Here is a 22,653-nt window from a genome sequence, read left to right on the forward strand (position 1 = left end):
GTGGTAAGAAATTTAGAGTTCTTAAAAACTGCAAAATAAAACTTACACATTATAATGACAACTACCATTTACAAGAGTGCTTTAATTTTTGTTTTTTGCGAGGGGATATCTCTTATTTGAAACAAAAGAAGAGAAAACAGAGTTTTAGATGCAATATGGAAACAAAACACACAAACCATTTGGCTTGTCCAAGTCATTATTTAATGTGATTCAACTGAACAGCCATTAAGCCTGTTAAAAAACACAGTTGGACAGAAGATCATAGAACATCCAAACATGGCTAAGAAACATGTTTAATCACCCCAGGTCACAAAAATGCAGGAAATTGACAATGGGTAACAGAGAAAGGACAGCAGGGTTACTATTCCCCATAAAACTGTGAGCCGTACATTAAAAGATCTGCTGAAAAATTTTCCTTCAGTATGGACAGTGCATAGGTCTTAAATATTTAGGCTATAACCCTCAAAAGTGACGACAACTTGGACAGTTCAGACTGAATCAAGAAATCCAGAGATGGATGAAATCCGCAGGTGTGGTGTTTCACTCGTATGAAGTCAGTCACAGCTTTACACTGATGTGCCCTCTGCAGGTTTATTGTCTTCAGGTTTCATCGCCGGGAAGAGAAGCACCTCCTAAAGTAGAGCACATCAAGTCATGTCAGAAGCAGTTTTAATAGCAAAGTATTTACAGAATGAGATTTGATCAGTTTATTTACAGGGACAAAATGTCCATTGTTTTATTCATATACAAGAAGTGGTTCACAATTTTTTTTATAGTCCGAAAAAAGGGGCCATGGTGGGATGTACCTTGATGTTGTTGGAGTCTGTGAGGAACATGGTGAGGCGGTCGATGCCCATGCCCCATCCTGCCGTGGGTGGAAGGCCGTACTCTAAGGCAGTACAGAAGGTCTCGTCGACAAACATCGCCTCATCGTCACCCTCTGCCTTGGCCTGTGGACACAGACAGAACATTCATTCAAATAGAGCAGTGGTTCTCAACCGGGGGGGGGGTGGGGGGGGTGGGGGGGGGGGCGCGAGTAGGCTACAGGATGGGAGGGAAAAAAAAAAAAAAAAAAAAATTGCAAATTTTTTTTATCACTAAACTACTGTCATAAAAAGTTATAGTTTTGTATATACATAACTCCTGAATAAAAATTAAAATGTGTTTGGACTGATTTAAAAAAAAAAAAAGTTTTGAACAAATTTGATTGGTTTGTCGATAGTGAGCGCAAATGCAGGTGATAAGCGGTTTTATTAAGCGAGTCATTGAGTCGTTCATTCAACCGATTCGTTCAAAACACTGAATCATTCAAAACACGATTGAGTGTTGCTGTGAGATGCGCTATGCCGTGATCTTTTAGATTCATCGGATCTATTTTCGCTGCTAAAATAGACCAAAACAGTCATTATTTCGTCTAAAATGTAAGTTACTTAATATTATTAACTTGTTTGTTGAACTCTCATATGAAATCAGTGTCACATTTTCAATCGTGAGGTGATGGTGAATTAAGTGATGGTCAATTGTCAGCTCTCTTGGTCGTCAGGTCGTGTGATGCATGTTGCTGAACTGTATTCAAATGTTATAAATATAAAAACACCACATTTTGAAATTTAACTGCAGTATGTCAATTTAGTTTATTTGTGTGTGCTGCGCTCACAGACTTTAGAAAACGGCGCTCATTTGTTTGATTTCTCCTCGAGAAACTGCGCGAGCCTCAAAAGTTTAAGGTCCTTGCACCCTGACTGAGTCCGAAACTGTCGTATTCGTTTTTTCATATTCGTCATTTGGTGGCTCTCAATTGTCAAAAACACCCCTCAAAATATTTGCTACGGATGCGATAAATCCTGTAAATTTAGCAGTTAATAACAGAAAACGGAATGAAAATAAGTAAAAAACAAACAAAGATTACAGTGGCATTCACTAAACGCCCAGACTAAATATTTCAAGCAAAACTGAAACTAGCGGCGTGGTAGTTACAGTGCCCTGAGCAGGAGGCAACACTGGCATTTCTTCTCCTGGAAAGTGGGTGTTGTCCCCCTCCGTACAGATCACGTTCCGGTAGAATCCCCCTCGGTCGAAATCGCGATCGCGTTATACTGTTTCAGCTATTAAAATAGTTCAGTTTTGTATGTAATGGCGAATTTTCGAAATTTCGTTTCGTTTTTTTATTAAGTTAATTTAGAAAAACGTTTGGAGCATTTTTTTGTTCGTTAGATAAGTTTATTCTTTCTTAAAGTAAGGACCAAGCGGCAGACCGGCAGGCTGATCAGCCATGTTTGATCAGTTTAGCCTTCTCAAATCATCACGACTTGCCTAAAATACAATCTATAGATATACTAAAACAGTTCAAGCATATAACAATGTTTAAACATTAAACCTAGATAAATGTGCTGAGAGTGGAAGTTAAAGCGCAGGACATGGAGGCGCCAGCGCAATCAATTGCATTTTTTTCAATGAAAACAACTTATGCCGTAATTTTTGCTCATAAAGGTAAGAGTAATACATCATTCGGAATTGTAAAGGGTCTACTTTTATTTGTGTGCACTCACAATATTAAAAAAAACTTTTTATAAAATAAATAAAACGATGCGCCGTCTCGTCTCGAACAGGAGCGCTTCACAAAAATGAACCGAAAGTCAGCGAATACATGCATGATAAAAATATCTATAGAAATCTTTAAATTACCACTTAACGAAATAAATCAAATCGATAACAAAAACTCTTTCATTATAATCAGTGAAGATGCACTTCTCTCTAAAGGCGCGTCTAATGAGGAGATGGCGAGTCAGGATCATCATCTTCATCTTTGCGACACTGACACAGAAAACACTAGTTTATTAGTAAATAATTCAAATATCTCCTTACTATTTCCCCCTGACACATTCATGGTAATTACTTTTGCTGGGGCTTTGCCGCGAGCTTCAGCGTATTGCGTGTATTTGAAGCAGAACTCTTCATCTGCGCTGACGGCGCGCGCGCTCTTCACAGTCACGGCACGGTCTCGTGTTGTTTCCACCAGCGCGGCAATTTTTTTCATCACTAATTGATGGATGTCTAAAATATAAAAATAAAGAGAAGCCTAAAACAGGCCCGGCCCGCATCTGAACTATGCTGTGAAAACTGCAATGAACCAGCTTTGGGGGGGCCCAGCTTGCAAAAGGTTGAGAACCTCTGAAATAGAGGATACTTTCTTGGTAAAAAAAATAAATAAATAAAAGCCAAGTATGGTGAGACACTCTTTATAGCCATTTTAACAGAACAGCTATTACAAACCAAGCAAAGACTAGCATAAAAAATAAGAAGTTATTAAAAGAAGTCTCTTACACTGAAAAAAATATTTTTTTTAAGGTAAGAGGTTGCAAACAATTTATTTTAGCTAAATTTAAAAAATAAAAACATGTTGAAAGTTAGTCATCTAAATTTGTTTATTTAAATGTAGCTAAAATAAATTGATTGCAGCCACTTAAAAAAAAAAATTGTAAATTCAATGAATTCAACCAAATTCAATAAATTCAACCACTTATAATATATATATATAATTTTTTTTTTTACTTTGTTATAATATAATTTATTTCTGTGATGCAAAGCTGAATTTTCAGCATCATTATTCTGGTTTGCATTGTCACATGATCTTTCATGTGACATCCACATGATTTCTTATTATCAATGTTTAAAACTGTTTTTCTGCTTAATATTTTTGTGGAAACTGATGCATTTTTCTTTTCAGGATTCTTTAATGAATAGAAAGTTCAAAAGAATAGGATTTATGTAAAACAGATTTGTTTTTGTAACAATGTAGAAGTCTTTACTCTCACTTTTGATCAATTTAGTCCATTCTCTAGAATGTTTGCTTCATAGGACCAGCAGCAAAAGTTTGTTTCTTTGGACAAAATTTGAAAACTAAGATAGTCCCCTGAAAATCAACATTTGTGCAAGGTTAACAGAAAATTATGTATTCAATACTTTAATCTTCACCTTAGCCTGCTGCTCAAACAGTTCTCGTTGTCTGATGGGATCATTCAACTCGGTGTAGGCGTTGCAGATCTCCTTCTTCATCACAAACAGTTCAAATCGCTCAGTTAGACCTTTCTGTGATCTGTGCCTGGGGTGGAGACATCAGTATGTACATCAGTTGAAAGTTTTAGATCATTTGTGATTGAACCGTACACTACAGTGAAAAGTCAAATGGAAGTTAGGCACATACCATTTTGCAAGAGGACTCATGATCTGTGGATGATCACAGATGAAAGTTGGATTGATGCACTTCACCTCCAGGAAGTCTCCCACCAACTGTCAACAATAATGTGCCAAAATGAGTTTAAAATGTGTGCATGATGATGAACAAAGAATATGAAAAGTATAAATAATTTGTAAAAAGTGTCTTGAATGCATATTTTTGAGAGTCAAAAACAAATATTGCACATAATTTAACTGGTCTGTTAGTTTGCTTTGTGTGGCCAAACAAGTATCTGCCATTCAAAAAAAATGCCAAAGTAAGGCATCTGGGGCAGGATTCATGAAAATCTCAAGAAAGAAGTCATTTAATGAGAAAAGTTTTAAGAGGAATGAGAGGAAATTTGACATTTTTTAAAGATGTTCTCAAACAACAGCAACAACAACAACAAAAACACACAAAGACCATCTTTCTGCGCTTGATACAGATTTCTGTACTAATAATAAGTGTGCACTTTTTTCATTGTGACTGGTTTAACCGGTCAGTTTTTGTCCAGTACTTCATACCTTATCCAGAAGACGGGCAGTTGTCCTGGGAGGAGGGCATTCAACTTCTTTCTGAACACAAAGGTCATCTAAGAACTTGCGCGTTTCTGTAAACAAAAATAAATAAATAAATGAGATTGAATCATTCTAACAATAGAGTAAAGCCCCAGCACCTATGTTAGGATGTGTCAATTAATTTGTAACTGGTACTACTTGTACTTTGTGGTGCAACAGATCTTCTCTGTGCTTGGTTCATGGACTATAACCCTTACCATCACTGTCGTAGGTGTCAGGAGCTGGAAACTTCACACCCAATTCCTTCTCCAGATCTTGAGTCATGCTGATCCGTTTGAAGGGAGGAGTGAAGTCTATTTCATAGGCTTGTCCCTCCGGACCCTCAGGATGATACGCCACCTTATAACCACCGGTAATGTGCTTCACCATTCCTGTGAAAGCAACAAAGAATCTTCACTTGATGTTTCAAGCACATAATTTTAAGTACTTACAGATTAAAAAAAAAAAAACATCATGGTGGTGCAAATGACTGTTAATGTCAAAATAGCATGTTAAAAGGTTAGTTTATTCAAAAATGAATATTCTGTCATTAGATCCCTCATGTCGTTCCAACCCTTAAGACCGTGCTCTTCAGAAGACAAATGAAGATATTTTTAGTTCAAACCTGAGAGATTTCTGTCCCTCAACCAAAACTCTGGTGCTTCAAAAAGTTCACAAAGAAATTGTAAAAGTAATCCATATAGAAATCCATTTGAATGGATTACTTCTACAATGTCTCAAACAATGTCTCAACTTCTACAATGTCTTGAAGCTTAAAAATGTTGGTTATGTGGTCTTTCAATGGATGCACAAAAATAAAGAGAGAATATAAAAACAGTGTTTTGAGTATCTCATCTTACTGTTGATTAATTCATGTCAAACACACAAAGCATGCACAAAGCGCATAAAAAGTTTAGTTTATTTTATTTAAATAAAAAGTTTATTTGGCGCATTTCCCACACTCTGGTAGTTTTAGTTTCACTTTAAACAAATTAGTTTATGCTTGGAGTTTAATAAATGTTGTTTACAATGAATGCCACTATAATTTGTTTGTTCTGCTCCAAATAATTTGTTGTGGAGTGAGGCAAACTAAAATGCATGTTTATAATGTATATTCAGTGTGTTTTATTTACCTGTATTTTACATTATGGATGTAATAATGTTACTTATATACTGATGTGACAACTGATGATTTTTTTTTTATTCCCTCAATGCAATTTTGACTGTATGCAACTTATTCTCCTGAAAACATTGTAAATGACGACAGAATTTTACATTTTCATTTGCTTTAAGAAGCACTAGGAATGAGGAGTAAGAAACTAAACAATGGTTTCGACTCTACTTCATTATTCCAGTTTGTGTATTGCACATTTTCTTGCGATGTTTCATACCCTCTTCAGTAAAGGATGCAGACATTCCAGAGCAGGAAATGAGCAGAACAAGGTACAGCAGGGGTTTAACAAACCTGAGAGCAGCTTCTCTGTGATTTCCATCAGGTCATGATAGTCGGCGTAAGCCATGTAAAACTCGCATGTGGTGAACTCTGGGTTGTGGGTGAGATCGATGCCTTCATTACGGAACTGACGCCCGATCTCATACACGCGGTCGATTCCTCCGACTACCAACATCTGAAACGTTGATGAAGGTTAGATATTATGCAATATAACTCAAGGATTTCAATACTGCAGTGACCCATTTACCTTATGGTAAAGCTCAGGAGCAATTCTCATGTAGAGTTTCATATTGAGCTCATTGTGGTGGGTAATAAATGGTTTTGCTACAGCACCACCAGGTATCAGGTTCATCATTGGTGTTTCGATCTGTAAAACACATTCACAAATGACAACCATTAAAACTTGGAAGGAACTGAAGAACCTCTCAGCAGACAACCTAAATGTGCACTGCTTTTCTTTGCAGAAGCCAACATCCTTACCTCGAGAAACCCAAGCTGGTCAAGAAAGCTGCGGAGATAGGTGATAATCTTAGCGCGGGTAACAAACTTCTGTCGCACAAGGTCATTAAGAATCAGATCCAGATAACGCTGTCGGAACCTGGTTTCCTGAAGGAACATTGACAAAGTTTATCATGTAGATCAGTACATGCAACATTATGAAAGAAGAATAACTTGACTACATTGCATAACACATCTGATAAATTCATTAATGGGCACCGAGGCATCTACTGACAACTGTTACAATCTGCTAAAGCTCTGAGTGCAAGTCAATGTTGCATAGAGCAATAAGCACTAACAGCACTAATGGTATTAGTTAGATGCCACATCTAGCCTATGTATTTTTAAGCTATAATTCTCCCACGATTCTGAAAACAAAACAGACAACCAAACAAAATATGTAATTTAAAAGTTTCTGGCAAAATGTTTTATTAATGTTATAGATGAGTCTATTTAAAAATATTTATTAATTTAAACGAACTAGCCTAATTATGTTAAAAATCATTTGAAATAAATGAAGACTTGTTTCGTTTTGAATCTCTTGAATGGATGATTGAGACATCAAATACATTTAACAGTCACTGTTCGCCACCTACTGGCATAATGTAACATATACAATCATTATTTGCAGCGTATAGGCCCGGGCGGCCCCCCCGCTTCCGCGACCCATGCTTAATGTGCACTTGTAGTGTATAATGTATATGTAATACATGTAGTGATAATACAATTTTAATGAAATAAAAGGCCACTTTCATAACTTAGTACATTTCTAAAGTTTACACTGGAATCATTTAAAATTAAAAGATTTAAAGTACATTTTAAATCATGTCTTATTCTTTTGTCATGCTTTGTATTGTACAACATTCTAAAGCACATGTAAAATACAACACTTTCTGTGTTCACTTACTTAAGTCATATATTTTAAATGTGCTAAATTGCAACTTCAATACAAATGTGTAATTACAAATATATTTCAATATAAAACATACAAATTTTAATAGAAATTACATTAAAGCAGGGCTCTAAGCTTACTTTTTCTTTTAGGAGCGCTTGTCATCTTTTGTCAAATTCAATATATATATATTTATTTATTTATAAGCTTTTTAACATTTTTAATTAAAACAACAGAATAAGAAGTAGAATAAAAATAAGTTACCAATAAAATTAAATCAGTATTTAAGAAATAAATTTGTACTACAGAGGTGGCACAGAAGAACACAAAAGTGGCTTGTAGGTGTATTTTCAGACATTTAATGAGGTTTAGAGGTTGCATGAGTGCAATTCATAAATTCATGCTGAGGTTAATGTTTTAAATATACAATTTTGAATATAGAAATATTAAATTATTTAAATAACAGAAAAGATAATTAAAACTGCCAGCAGGTGGCGACAAGTCACTCATTTTATCACCGAATCATTCATTTAATTGATTCGTTCAAAAGGCCGATTCATTCAGGAACGAAGCATCTGACTGCCTTTATGAATGGGTAATTGAATCATTGACTCACTAGATTAATTTAAAACGCAGTTCATTCATAAACGAAACACCGCTGTGTTTGAATGGAGATGCGCAGCGGCTCAGATGTGACTTTGTCTGAAACTATTTTCATTGACGAAATAGAGCAAAATAAGGCAATAGTGTTGTAGTCAGACAATATGTGACCCTGGACCACAAAACCCGTCTTAAGTCGCTGGGGTATATTTGTAGCAATAACCAAAAATACACTGTATGGGTCAAAATTATAGATTTTTCTTTTATGCCAAAAATCATTAGAATATTAAGTAAAGATCATGTTCCATGAAGATATTTTGTAAATTTCCTACTGTAAATATATCAAAACGTTGTTTTTGATTAGTAATATGCATTGCTAAGAATTAATCTGGACAACTTTAAAGGCGATTTTCTCAATATTTAGATTTTTTGGCACCCTCAGATTCCAGATTTTCAAATAGTTTATCTCGGCCGAATATTGTCCGATCCTAACAAACCATACATCAATGGAAAGCTTATTTATTCAGCTTTCAGACGATGTATAAATCTCAATTTCGAAAAATTGACACTTAAGACTGGTTTTGTGGTCCAGGGTCACATATAAGTTACTTAATATTAACTTCTTGTTTAATGAACTGTTGTATTAAATAAATATCACATTTGCAAGCTGTCACTCTCCTTAGTTCATCGCGATCTCACAAAACTCCATTATAATCAACGCATCTCTCTACACTGCACAGTGAATCTCTTATTTACACTCGGTCTACACTTTGTTTGTTATAATGAGAGGATACGTCTGTGATACATTACTCAACGCTGCAAAAACACGCAAGTACGTTAGAAACCTTTGAAGCTCCCTCAGCGCAAACATTTCAACAACTAAACTTTACCTTGTCTTTCAGGCCAAAGTGAAGGTGGGGAAGCATATGAAGACATGGAGACAACAGGGTCATCTCGATCGGGATGATGCTCAGCTCGCCCTTCTTTGTCTTGCCAGGGTTCCCCCGCACCCCAATGATGTCCCCACGCCTTAATTTGTTGTTGATGTGCACAAAATCATCTTCTGATTTGTAGCTCCTAAGAACAGCAGACCAATAACTAGTTATGTTACTGCAATAAAACAAAAACATGACTGAAACGTGATGGGGCAGAGTGCAGATCAGACCTGGAGTTGGCCATGACCTGCAGCTTGACTCCCTCTCCTCGCAGGTCATAGAACAGCAGCTTGGCACCTGAAGCCCTCTTGGCGTGGATACGACCTTACAATCAAGCAAAATGCAAAGGTACAAAATAAGAAAAGGATCAAGCTGTCTTTAAAATTATGTTCCAGGTCAAACAACAACAACAACAAAAAAAAAAAAAAATCTCCTTTTGTTAATTTATCACATTTCTAAGTGGATGAAAATTATAAAATCACTGACCGAAACCAACCAATATCAATTCTTAAATCCCAAGATCTCTCTTTTAGTCTATGCTGTTTTCTGTTGATGCATGCGACTTTCAATAAGCGCAATAAGCTTTTTGCTTGGTTACTTTTTACTTTACCAAGTCTCAGCTTTGTCGATTTTATCACAAAATGAATAAATGTCATTTTGACCCTCTTTAATGTGTCACGCAGAACACGCAGTGCACATAAACCAATCATCACTTCCTCTTCACTAACTTCCGCTTTACTGTCGTGTCTCTTGTAATCACTCAATCAGTGTATTAAACACGGAAAGACATCAATAAAACATGTCACGTAACCTTACATTTACATCATAAACTCAATACTTAACTAGAAAAATTGCCTCTAGAGAGGAGCATTTTGATAAATATATGCACTATATTAAACATTAATACTTATCCTGTTAGCTATTTCTTCATTATTTAAGGCAAATTTAAATAAATCGATCATGTAAACAAGTTTTTATTGTAGCTACTGTTCATTATTCATTAACAAAATGGTGTTAATTATAAAATTAAAAAGTTGATTAAAAATGCACGCCAAGTTCAGTTACACAAATTTAACATGAAACTTAATTTTCGGTTTTAGGCTTTAATTTCATTTTTTTGTGTTTTGCTTGGTTCAGTGCATCATTACTTAAAATTAGTGCTGACAAACGATGGATGCGATTAATCGTTTGACAGTGCTACTTAAAATACAAGCAGAAAACATTTACCCGATAAATTGAGGACGACATCTGTCACGTGGTCTCCTGGCTGAAGGTTGTTATATCGGTCGATGAACTCTGAAAGTGACAAGTCCACGTTGAATTTGTGAGGGTATGGGTCTTCAGCTGTTCCCTTCAAGGCTTGAATGGCTTGTGAACGAATCTTGAAGTATTGCTGCATTGAAAACAGAAAGGTAAGAAGAAACGGTTACAATTTATTCTGAATTTATATGCCAGAAATGTGACTTCTATAATCAATACACAACGTACGTTTGGGTCCAAGGTTTCCTCATCGGCCCCATATGCATTTTGCTGTGACTTGTCATTGGTCTCCTTCGGTTCCTGATGTTCTTTGACCTTGGCTTCCTTCTCAGCTGCTTTCTTCTCAGCTTTCATGCGCCTTTTCTGCTCACTGAGGACAAATAAGAAAGAAAATCAGTCGCTGTGCTCAGAAACACTACAAGCATTGGTGTTGCACATCCAGCTGTGGAAGCCTTAAGCAAGCACAATTTTTGAGTGACAAAAGGTTGGTCGCTTTTCGCATTAAATGGAAACACCACCAACCTTTTGCCACTTCTCCAGCGACTTCCTTCAATAAGCAAAGGCAGGTTTTGTGAGCTGGGAAGAGCAAACGTCTGCGGCCTGAACGCTTGCAGCCTGCATATTCTGACCAGAGTCAACATGATGCGAACGTCCTATTTGATGAATCAAGAAAAATCAGGGTCAGATTCATTGCACCCTTAGCAAAACGTACTTTACGGATGGTCTCGTATGGTGATACTATGGTACTTTGGAATTAGTATTCACCATAAATATATTTTGGTATCATAGTTGTTTTTTCTTAATAATGGGGACAGACATGTACAAATTATGCTCCTCATTCAACAGCAATGCGTCCTGACAGGTGCTAAGCTACCTTAACATGACAAACACAACTGAATCTGAATGAATCGTTCTTCTGAGTCAGAACGATTCTATGAATCGATTTAATCGGTTCACTGATTAAAAGCAGCCCTTTCGCTGAATTCGGAACAGTTTAAGCATACCGTTATGTGTAACAGGCCAAAAGATATTGCAGAAATTGAAAGAGTAGTAACTGTTATGCTAGCAAGGTACTCTGATTGACCTTGCGTCAGATTTGTACGTCAGTGAACCGAGAACCGATAGTGAAAGCATTTAGAGTGAACCGAATAAATACCGAAAAAATAAGTTACTTTAATAGCAGAAAAGCCACAATAAGATACGCCTACGCTGTCACGACCTACAATAACCGCTGAATCTTATTTTTGAACGGTTCTTGTAAACGAACAGGGTCACGGAAATGACTCGGACTTCTCATAAACGAACTCGCCATTAGCTTTCTGCAGACCGCCACGGAATTATGGGCAATGAAGTTATCATTTGGACATCTTAAGTGCAACCGCCTGTACCTTTTGCATATTTACATACATAAAAAAGACTGACTTGTTCTCAAGGGTGCTGGCGAGAGAGAATTATCTTCACGAACACTATATAAATGTTGAATCGGAATCAAAAAACGCTGCGAGTCAGTCTTATTTACCACGTTGCCCGGCATGCATTTTTTCCCATCAATCTCATACATCACGACGGACGCGATAAACCACATAATACACATATGCAAACTTATCTTGAGTGTTATTTCGTACAGAATCGGTTTAAGCGCTGTAATGCTATAAACGTATGTACTTTTTGCTGAGTTTCTCTCCATCCACGACAGCTCCGTCTGCCATCTTCTCCGCGCTCCTCCGCCGAACACAGCACTGCAGCAATAAACGCGCTGATATTCAACCACATTTCAATGTAAAAGTACTGTTGCTTGGCGTTGCATCATTTCCTTTTTCTAGTAACTAACTTTTAGTTTATTTTTAATAAATATTTGCATATTAAAAAAAACAGACATGTTTATTTACAGTATAAAACGAATTGCACATTATAGCTGATTAAATTGTGAAACTGTAAAATATTTTAAAAAAAATTAAATATATTTACATTTAATCATTTAGAAGACGCTTTTATCCAAAGCGACTTTCAACTGATATATATATATATATACATGCATACATATATATATATATATATATATATGTGTGTGTGTGTGTGTATATATACATATATATGTATATATGTATTATATATTATATATCTGTGTTTGTGTGTATATATAATTTTATTGTATTCTATTCTGTAATAAATATATAATTATAAACATAAAGCACATATACGCACACACACACACACACACACACACACACACATATATATGTATATATATGCACTGTAAAAAGTGATAAGTTGACTTAACTTAAAAAATTGAGGAAACCCATTGCCTTAAAATTATTAAGTAAATAATAATTTTTTTTTAAAGTTAAGCGAACTTAATTCACTTAACTTATTTTTTTTATTATTATTATTATTTACTTAATAATTTTAAAGGGATAGTTCACCCAAAAATGAAAATTCTTTCATCATTTACTCACCCTCAAGTAGTTCCAAACCTGTATGAATTTCTTTGTTCTGCCAAACGCAATATTTTGAAGAAAGTTTGTAACCAGGCTGTTTTGGGGCACCATTGACTTCCATAGTAGAAAAAAAAAATACTATGGAAGTCAATGGTGCCCCAGAACTGCTCTGTTTGCCACATTCTTCAGAATATTTTCCTTTGTGTTCAGCAGAACAAAGACAATCATACAGGTTTGGAACTACTTGAGGGTGAGTAAATGATGACAGAATTTTCATTTTTGGGTGAACTATCCCTTTAAGGCAACAGGTTTCCTTGATTTTTTTAAGTTAAGTCAACTTATCACTTTTTACAGTGTGTGTGTGTGTGTGTGTGTGTGTGTGTGTGTAATTTTCTGTCATGTTGCATCAGTTCTGGTCATTCTATTTTTTCAGTATTACATCCTCCCACTGTCTTAAATATGTGAAATGTAACGGTGTTTAATATATTTATTAGCATTTAATTCTGTGAATTAAAATATGCCTACACATGAACCTAATTTAAAATTTTGTCTTTTGAAGTAGGCCTAGTGCTCACATTTATTTTTTATTTTTAAATAACTTTACTTTGACAGTCCTGTCTATATGTTATCCACAATATACAAGGCAGCTTCTATATTTTCTGAATATCTGTCACGTGTATTTGATTAATACAAAATGCATAGTTAAACGTTTTAAAACATAGGCTTATGTGATCTATCTTACCTCGTCTTTTCATCAGGCTGAGAGCAGTGACCTCTATTGCTCAGAAAACATAACTGCAGTTCTCTTCATTCATCGCAAACACAGGTAATAACTCTAACTAAATATAACAGTATAACTCTAACAATACAGTATTACCATTGTAATTATTAGTACTAGTCAATGAGTTATTTAACCCTAACTTTTAAATGAATTTTTTGCATGATAGAGAAGAAGAAGAAGAAGAAGAAAGAAAAAAACAAGCCTGGAGTTATTTTTCTTTAACCTATTTTTATTGATACATAGCAGCACATTTACAGAAAAAATAGCTGCAAGAGTAAAAATGCCCCAACAAAAGCAAAATACTTATATACGATTTTTGTAATAAATTGTCACAAATATGTCAGAAGTAGCTCATATATTTTATCATCACATCCGACAGAGACTTTCCAAACCTGACAACACATTATAGCAAACTGACACACAAAAGTATATTGCCATAAGACTGATATAATACCTACTGTGCACATCATTATGGCACATTAGGAATTATCATATATTAATAAGCAACAGAACCATAACAGTTCCTCTTTGTTGAAGGATTAAAGAAGTCCAGCTGAATATGAAAAAGCTGTATTTTTTTCTTGCAGTCGTTCTAACCGCTTAACTGTTTAAACTTTAAAGCAATATATTGCCTGCTGCACAAAAATTAAACAGAAGCGTATATTGTATTAAACAAATTGCAAAATAATATTGCATATTATCTAGTCACATTTAAAGTGATACATACATGTATATTTATTGGAACATATTTTAAAGGTGTGTTGTTTCATGACCAGTCAAAAGAGGAAATTATCTGCTTTTAAGTACAAATCAGAAGGCACAACTACCAATTACTGTATATTTACAATGTCAACCAATATATAAAAAAATAACTATTTTAATTTTAAATTAATTTTAGAGGCATATTGTTTAGTATAGATTTTGTGACTGGGATGAGTAGGAAGAATGTGTCTCAGTATACAAATAAATGAAACAATTTTTGATATGCAAAGCCTCATTTGCAATATTGAACTGTGACTTATTATTTTTAAAGAAAGACTACCAAAGGACAGACATTGCACTTGCACACTTTACCTATTGCATTTTGTTGATTTTTTTCAATTTATAAAAGTTATTTCACCCAAAACAGATGTTTAGATTTCTTAATTGAACTCTAAATAATGAATAATTGGTCCCAAGAATCATACAAAATAGAATTTTTAGGGGCAATGCTTGTTTTTATGGCTTGTATTTCCCAAAAGATTGATGAAATCGTTATAGGAGGTCTAGTTCTGACCAGCCAGTTATTAAATCCCCTAAAAATCCAGAGTTGAGAACCATGATATCCTTTTGCAATAGTGAAAGTACAACAGAAATGTACAACTGAATCACTGTGCATCATGATGACGACTCTCAATAACGTCTGTGCAGCCTAAACATGATGTTACAGTAGGTTACACAGATTATTTTCTTTAAAAGATGACATTCTGTATGAAAAAAAAATAAACATAAATATATATGAAATATGTCGTAATTACACATTTTAATTGAAATCTAGGCATTGATTCTAATTGTGAAAATTCTTGAGACAAAAATAAATATTTTCTAAAAAGAGGTATGGTGAAAAAGTAAATTATCACATAAATATTGAGAATTATGGAAAAAAATTACAATTATTATTGTTCAGAGATGAAAATAAATCACAATAAAACGCTTTTTCCAGTTCCTGTTCACAGTTCTTCCCCATGCAGAGATATATGAGAGCACCCTTCAAGCAAAACTTCTCCAAAGAAGAGGATAAAATAGTCTCTACTAAAAAGTAGGCATAAAAATCACCCAAGGTTCTGAGCAAAGAAAATGGTCAAAAATTTGACATTTAATACCATAGCAGGCTCAAATGAGCCATTTCTGTGACATTACAGAGAACAGCTCCCTCATAATGTATATATTCTTCCTGATGCTAACAACAAGACAATCTGCCAACTAACTTCACATCAGCCTAATATTCTGAGCACACAAACTAGTTTGGCAGCTTTACATCATGTCTGACGCTAGAACACATTCATGAGCTTTGAATATATAGCTCACGTAATGGTTCTCTACATTCAAAACAAACTCACTTCATAGCCGAATATACAAACCACCTGAGCCACAAAAATGGCCAATTTAGATCAAAGGTTAAACATGGTCTTCGGTTTCGACATGCTGATGGCTATTTATTGGCTATAAAATTCGAAAATTGATAAAAACTATTTCCGCTACAAAAGATGAAGGGTTGCTTCCCCAGCATATTCAGCATTTGTATTTACTGTATGCCAGTATATCCAGAAAACTTGTCGATAATACTGGTTGGGCACTCCCTTCTGATTTGCCAATAAAAACAATCGGCCTTGTTCCAGCGTACCAGACACTGGCAAATAAAATAACCCAACCCATCACAATGACACAGAATGATATAAGCATAAACTATCAATATTTTAGAATCAGTAAAATAATAAATTTAATAAATGACACACTTTTAGAGGTATTATCATAAAATAATGTCACACATACGCATGTATATAGGACACTCAGACATGCAAAACAAAGCAGACACCAACTAAATGAGATGGCAAGAAATTACGTATGTAAACCATAATCAAACATAAATATCAGAAGCAATTTGTTTTTCAGTTTACCGATAACTGCTTTTTTAAAGCAGGAATGAACATTTCTAATTGGTATAGTATTATACGGATTAGTTTAAAGTAGAAGTCCAAAGAGATGAAAGACACTAGAATTATCAATACAGTAAACATGGTTTTAGATAGACATCTTGATGAAATGTCGATGAGTCAGGAGTAACTAACCACACTGAAAACATATATAAAGTGCTAGGAGGAAAATGCCAAAACACATTTTTTCACTTGGATATTTTCTTTCCCCATTTGACTGCATAAAATATTTTTACAAAAGAAAAATAGCTTATAGATACTCAAGTGTACTGAGACAGAAAGGTATTAACGACTGTTTACAAAAAGTGTTGAAAATAAAAATCTCACTGCAGACTGCTTCTATCAAGCATTCTTGATTATATGTTTAGTTAAACGGCTAAAAATAGATATCACAAAGTTATTCGAGGCTCACTGAGAAAGTGGGGTGTCTACAAATCATGTTCAGGCATAACTGCAGTCATCCCATGTGTCCTGATCTTCTCTTTCTGTCACTGTAAAAATAAAGAGATACTCGAGGCAGCGTTTCAGTTCCTCCGGGGAATCTCTAGGTTTCCAGGTGCCTCAAATATCCTACTGTGTACTCAAGGAACTTCAATATATATCTCAAACGCCTCAAAGCCTTTAATTATGATGGGGTTGCTGCGGAACTAATGACAGTCTTTATAGCAGGAACATATGGGTTGCATTTTGTAAGTTCCTCAGAGAAATGCTCTTGCATTGAGGTTCTCCAGAGGGTTCTGGAGAATTGCAGATCAAAACAGAAGTTGATTGACTTGTGATTCTGCCAGATCTTTCAACAGGCAACTCTACGTTCTCAGTGTCAGTGTGTAGAGTGAATGACCTACTCTGAAAACTCTGTCTTGCTATTTCTTAAGGGGTCTAGCAAAATATCTCCAACATCATGTATTCTTCAAATATCCAAGATAGAGGATACCAAACTATGCAATATGCGTGCAAGAAATATCTACAATCATATATGGAATGGATTGGGCAGCCACACCTTGAAGGCCCTAGTAGGAGTGGGAGATGTTATTGCCTTGCTCCTGAAGGCTCACCAGAAGGTCATCAATCTTCTCCATGTTCTGAGAGGTTGTCAAGGTGGCCTGCACAGTTCCTGGGTCTGCTATAGACTGCCCAAGTAAAGACTGGATTTGCCCTTCGCTCTCTTGCTGACTCTGTCCAGACTGATTGATGGCAATGATCTGGTCAGACAGTGAAGATCCTTGGCTGTTCATCAGCTGACGGCACTCTGCAGGAAAGAAATCGTTAGAATAGGGCTGGACAATAATTCAATATCTATATATTGTGATATAATTTTTTTTCAATAATGGTGATATGATTTTTAAGCACATCTCCAGTACTTCAATACACATTTCCAGTGTTTCACATACATTGATTTATTCGCGGTGGCCCGCCACAATATCAACTCTGACCGCCACAAATACATTTCCAAAGGGCTTTGACAGTTTGACTTTGTGGAATAAACATGAGCACTGCACGTTTCAAAATCAAAATGTGGCATGAGTGTTTTATATGAATGTGTCTTTGAAAGGAACGGACTATCTTCAGAAAGGTTTCGATGACATTTTCATTTTATCTGATAAAGTTGCGTTCATGGCCCTGTCCCAAATGGAACACTTGCACATGCGTCTGTCCATTAAGTCCACAAGACCGTAGGGTGTCCCATTCGTCATTTTTACGTTCAGAAGGGTGCTCATGAGCGCCCCCTTTGTGGCCGCTATGCGCCCTCGATCCACACTTATGCCGAGCCCGCACTGGGGCGAGCTTCGCAGCAGACTTCTACCCGACAGTCAAAGCGGCATTGCGTCACGAAAGTGCGGACTCAGAGGAAGACCGCGAGGGTTTAGGGTGCCATTTGGGACATTTGTGTACCGCCGCTACCGGGGAAACCACTGTTTCTGCTGCTAATAAAGCACCTCCTGCTGGCAGAGAATCAATTTGCATTTTTAATAAGTCCGTCTCCAGCAACATGTGCTCTTGTTGTTGCTCACTCTTTTTTTTTTTTCTGCAGCAACTCTGAGCACTTTTCATATTTTTTATCCTGGCAGAAGCACTTTTGTTTTCAATCTATAAGAATAATCAGCCTGTGTTATAATTTAAGGTTAAAGATATTATTAGGGCTGCCCCCTAATAGTCGACTAACCTTTAGAGGCTTGGTCGACCAAAATTGTTTTAATCACAGAAAGAAAAAAAAATCCACAGGCGCAGTCACGCAGTTCGTGACAGACAGATCGTTAACAGCTGGTCTATGTGGTAATACAGTACTTGGGCAGGACATCCAAACGCTCGACTATCATTCATCGACCTCAAATATGGCTTATCATCTGAAATATGTAAGTATTAGCAACTTTACATGGCCGCACAGTGTAATGTTAACCTAGAGAAATGTGCACTGTTTAAGTGTCTGTGCAGAGAGTGAAAGCTGAACAGTAGCGCTCACTGCAGGACAGATGGAGGCGCCGCTGCGCTCACTTGCTCTTAAAATACTCCGTCATTTTTGCTCATTCAGATAAGAGTAATACATCTTTTGAATATATATTTATTTGTGTGCACTCACAATAACAACAAAACATTGTGCTTTTGTAAAATAATGAAAGCAAACAGGATGCGCTTTCTGCCGTCTCGGACTCTGTGAACTTGAGCGCGAAACTCAGTGTATACTTGCCTTACAAATATGAAAAATATATCTATAGAGAGCGAAATGTCTACTTTCAAATTAACCAATTCAAATGAAAAACAAATATTCTCTCTTTACTGTATGTAATCCATATGAAACATGCAGGCGCGTCCATTAATGCGCAGATGACGACGACTTCATCTCTTATGCTGAAAACAAAGAAAGCACTAGTGTATCAATTCATTATTAAAAAGTTAATGCAGCCTCCTTACTGTTTTTCCCTGACACATTCATAATCATTAGCTTCTCCGGTGCACTGTGGCAAGCTTTATGCATGTGCTTGGGCGCTTATAGGCTATGTTGGCAATTAAAGGCTCATTATAATGATTTAAATGGTTTATTAATAAATGTGTGATTAGTTGACTAATGCTTAAAATGAACGACTACTAGTCGACCAGAAAAATCTTTAGTCGAGGGCAGCCCTAGATATTAATATTAATAAGGTGAGTCTGAGTCTTACAGAACATTTATTTGACGGTGATTTCACATTTCTTGTTTGTATGAAGGCTAAATATAAATAAAAGGTTAACATTAATTTATTTGCACCATTTTTATTTCTAAAGCATTATAGTTTTTGTAGGAGGATGTTTCATAGACTTGGCAAATTCATTTTTTAGAAGTTTGTTTGTACAGGCATCCGTTGTGGGCATTCTTGCCAGTTTTTATGAGGCTTTTTTAAAATATTGTTCACATTGATATCGAATTATATTGTAATCGACTGAAATAAAGAAATATTTGGTGATATAAATTTTGGCCATATCGTCCAGCCCTACGTTAAAATGAGTTACGGCAAGTAAAATGTGGTGTGCAAGTAAAAGTAAAGTATGTTCAAGAATATTGACTAACCGTTCTGAATCTCAAAGAGGAACAGGTCTGGCTGCTGATTCTGGTTGGGCTGGTTGAGGCTTCCACTCATTGTGGTCTGAAAGAGTTGACCAGGCTGTTGTACTGGAGAAGAAGTGCTAGTCTGAATTCTGGTTACATCACTTTGTGGTGCAAAAAGGGGTTCTTGAGAAGCCATACCCCCTTGCATGCTGGATTGGGCCATGTAGAGGTTTACAGACTGTGAAGGGGCTGTACCAGAACTTGGTGTTAACTGCATTGGTTGCTGGTCTTGGAAGATGGGTTTATTCGAGGACGGGTTGACCACCATAGTAGTCTGATCCTGAAATGTCATGGGTTCAGACGACTCGTGCTGCCTGACTGTAACCATGCCGGCCTGAGAGAAGGGAAGGGAAGTGTTCTGTTGTTCTGGAGAAGCTAGGCTGCTGTTGTTCATCGATCCTATCTGGACTTGGCCACCGAATAGTAGGTTGGAGGTTTGCTCTTGTGTCACTGGAGAACTTAAGGATCCGAGGAGTAGACTAGCCTGCTGCTGCTGACCAGGGGGGAGTTTGCTTGGTGATTGGGAGATGCTCTGGAACATGGAGCCAGGTTGGGCATGCTGTGGTGATTGTTGCTGCTCCATCGGAGTGCCTTGCTGAATGGGGGACAGTTGGGGTGGAGTCTGAAATACAGATGGTGCCTCGAGAGAAGATGTCTGCATAGAAGTGAGAAAGGCCAGTTGCTGTGGCTGGCCGGCGTTAACAGCAAGTTGACTTGGTACAGCATTTTGGGAAAGAAACATACTGGTCGCAGAGGGCTGAGCTTCCGCTGACATGTTGGACCCACCAAGAACCGTAAGATTGCTTTGGAAAAGGGAAGCTTGGACCTGATCCTGATTGGGAGAGGTCTTCTGTGTGTGGAAAAGAGCCTCCTGTGGGCTTTGGGCTTCGGTCATGGCTGTAGGGTTGTGAAACAGAGAAGGCGAGGAATGACTGGGCTGCTGCTGAAGAAAGCCAGTTGCTTGTTGAAACAAGGATGCTTGTTGTTGCTGCTGCTGCTGCTGCTGCTGTTGTTGTTGTGATGGGGTTTGCTGGAAGAGAGGGCTTCCATTCTGAACCATACCCTGGGAAGAGCTCTGCTGCTCTGAACTACAATGGATTTGAACCTGGGGCTGAAAGAGCTGATGTTGAAGGTTCTCCAAAGCTTGCTGCTGCTGGTGTTGCTGCTGCTGCAACTGGATTTGCTGCTCTTGTTGCTGGATGTGCTGCTGCTGTTGCTGGATTTGCTGTTGCTGCTGCTGGATTTGCTGCTGCTGCTGCTGGATTTGCTGCTGCTGCTGTTGAAGTTGATGGTGTCTTTGTTTTGACAGTGTATTCTCACTCTGGAGATGGATGTTGCAGAATCCCTTTGCTTGCAGCTGCCGTACGGCCTGCTCCAGTTGTGCCACCTCATCTGGAGGTAGAAGCGAGAGCTGCTGCTGCGAGTTGTCATCAATTTGGGAGAGCCCCACCACTGAACCGCCACTGTTGCCGGTCCTCTCCTGTCCGAGACTCTCTCTGTGTTCCAACAGGAATGGCTGGACTCCTTGCTGGAGGAGAGATTTATTAGGCACATGGAAAGAGCCACTGGGTGCAAGACTCTGTTCCTGGATGGTGCTGAATGGTTCTTTGTTGGAAAAGACAGAGCTCTGAGATTGATCCTGCTCTCTTGTTTGGTGTGCCAGTGAATTGGAAAATTTGCAGTTATTGGTGGAGATCTCAGCACTCATATCTAAAGCTTGCTGGGCTGAATTGATGACTTCAGAGGTCTGTAGGATTGCAAACAAGATAAACATAGGCATTTATCAAAATATACAGAAATGCTTGATTCAGTACTGATTTATTGTGGTGGTTTCGGTCTCGTGATTTATACAAACCTTGAAGGCCGAGGGGTTACTGGAGACCTCCATTGGAGTGACCTCTTCTCGTTTAACAAGAGGCAAAACTGGCGTCATCAAGGCAGTATCGATTACTATATGAAACAAAAGACAAGGGGCCAGTGACACTTACATAACCGTGGCTGTCATTGATCAATATTACGTAATGCTAATAGACACATAGATGTTGGCTCACCTTTCATTTGTTCAAAACAACAAGGTGTCACTGGAGGCAAGATTTCCTTTTTCACAGAAGAATCGACAACTGTAAAAAAATTAAAAAAAAAAAAGTTTCTAGATCAGTGATTTTTATGAATGGTTCGCAATCCTGTTCCTGGAGGCACACCCACAGTATGGATTTTCAAACTCTACCAAAAGAAACACACCCAATTCAACTCTTTATTAGTAGAGACTCCAAGTCCTGATATGGATGGGTTAGATAAGGGAGACACCCAAAATGTGTACTGCTGGTCTACCTCCAGGAATGTGGATGGGAAACACTTTTTTAGCAAACCTGTTGCGATTAAGAGTCATGTTTACGGTGGCGATTAAACTGACCTGGCTCTGGAGTGTATGTAAATGGTTGAACATCATGGGAACGTCCAGCATTCGTAACAACATAGATACCAACAGATACAGGAGATGTGATAGCTGGATTTTGATATGGAGGGACTTTGACAATAAGGTGATTCTAAAGGGGGAAAAGTCAAAGATAGAAAAATTGCACAGTTTATTTATTTATTTACTTATTGCAGTTGAATCTGACTATTTTTCTCATAACATCACTTATGAGCAACAATTACTGGTGTCTGGTATATAGGCCTATACAATTTAAAGTGCCCCTATTATGGATTTTTGAAAATTAACTTTCATGCAGTGTGTAACACAGCTC

General features: G+C 37.0%; 2 protein-coding genes across 8 annotated transcripts in view; both read right to left on the reverse strand.

Moving 5' to 3' along the window:
* Window positions 1-178: 178 nt before the first annotated feature.
* Window positions 179-12,211, reverse strand: kars1 (lysyl-tRNA synthetase 1). Of its 3 annotated transcripts, XM_058782800.1 has the most exons (15): window positions 12,077-12,211; window positions 10,934-11,064; window positions 10,640-10,781; window positions 10,379-10,544; window positions 9,382-9,475; window positions 9,107-9,293; window positions 6,707-6,832; window positions 6,474-6,593; window positions 6,239-6,401; window positions 4,992-5,165; window positions 4,741-4,826; window positions 4,205-4,290; window positions 3,976-4,102; window positions 807-950; window positions 179-632 (listed from the first exon to the last, which is right to left on the reverse strand). In XM_058782800.1, exons 1-15 carry the CDS (start codon window positions 12,182-12,184, stop codon window positions 567-569), a joined length of 1,920 nt encoding a protein of 639 aa, XP_058638783.1. In that variant the 5' UTR covers window positions 12,185-12,211; the 3' UTR covers window positions 179-566. The 3 variants fall into 3 exon arrangements, with proteins under 3 accessions (XP_058638783.1, XP_058638786.1, XP_058638784.1); XM_058782803.1 differs by lacking the exon at window positions 10,934-11,064 and having other exon boundaries at window positions 12,077-12,200; XM_058782801.1 differs by lacking the exon at window positions 10,934-11,064 and having other exon boundaries at window positions 12,037-12,113.
* Window positions 12,212-13,828: 1,617 nt separating this feature from the next.
* The window catches only part of nfat5b (nuclear factor of activated T cells 5b), a 48,684-nt gene continuing 39,859 nt past the window's right edge, over window positions 13,829-22,653 (reverse strand). For all 5 annotated transcript variants that reach the window (XM_058781584.1, XM_058781587.1, XM_058781588.1 and 2 more), the window contains 5 exons: window positions 22,320-22,452; window positions 21,958-22,026; window positions 21,762-21,856; window positions 19,868-21,653; window positions 13,829-17,572 (listed from right to left, as the gene is read on the reverse strand). In XM_058781584.1, coding sequence (XP_058637567.1) covers window positions 17,334-17,572; window positions 19,868-21,653; window positions 21,762-21,856; window positions 21,958-22,026; window positions 22,320-22,452 — 2,322 coding nt within the window. In that variant the 3' untranslated portion in view covers window positions 13,829-17,333. The remainder of the gene's footprint in view (window positions 17,573-19,867; window positions 21,654-21,761; window positions 21,857-21,957; window positions 22,027-22,319; window positions 22,453-22,653) is intronic.

The sequence above is a fragment of the Onychostoma macrolepis genome, chromosome 07 (genome assembly GCF_012432095.1).
Source record: "Onychostoma macrolepis isolate SWU-2019 chromosome 07, ASM1243209v1, whole genome shotgun sequence".
NCBI classification, from domain to species: Eukaryota; Metazoa; Chordata; class Actinopteri; order Cypriniformes; family Cyprinidae; genus Onychostoma; species Onychostoma macrolepis.

What these genes read in the sequence shown, in the direction of transcription:
- kars1 (XM_058782800.1), bottom strand. Translation starts at nt 12,184, where the DNA reads ATGTGGTTGAATATCAGCGCGTTTATTGCTGCAGTGCTGTGTTCGGCG. An exon ending in ACTTTGGCCTGAAAGACAAG is followed by an intron (nt 6,833 to 9,106) that starts GTAAAGTTTAGT and finishes ATGTTCCTTCAG; the next exon opens with GAAACCAGGTTCCGACAGCG. An exon ending in CTCCTGAGCTTTACCATAAG is followed by an intron (nt 6,402 to 6,473) that starts GTAAATGGGTCA and finishes TCAACGTTTCAG; the next exon opens with ATGTTGGTAGTCGGAGGAAT.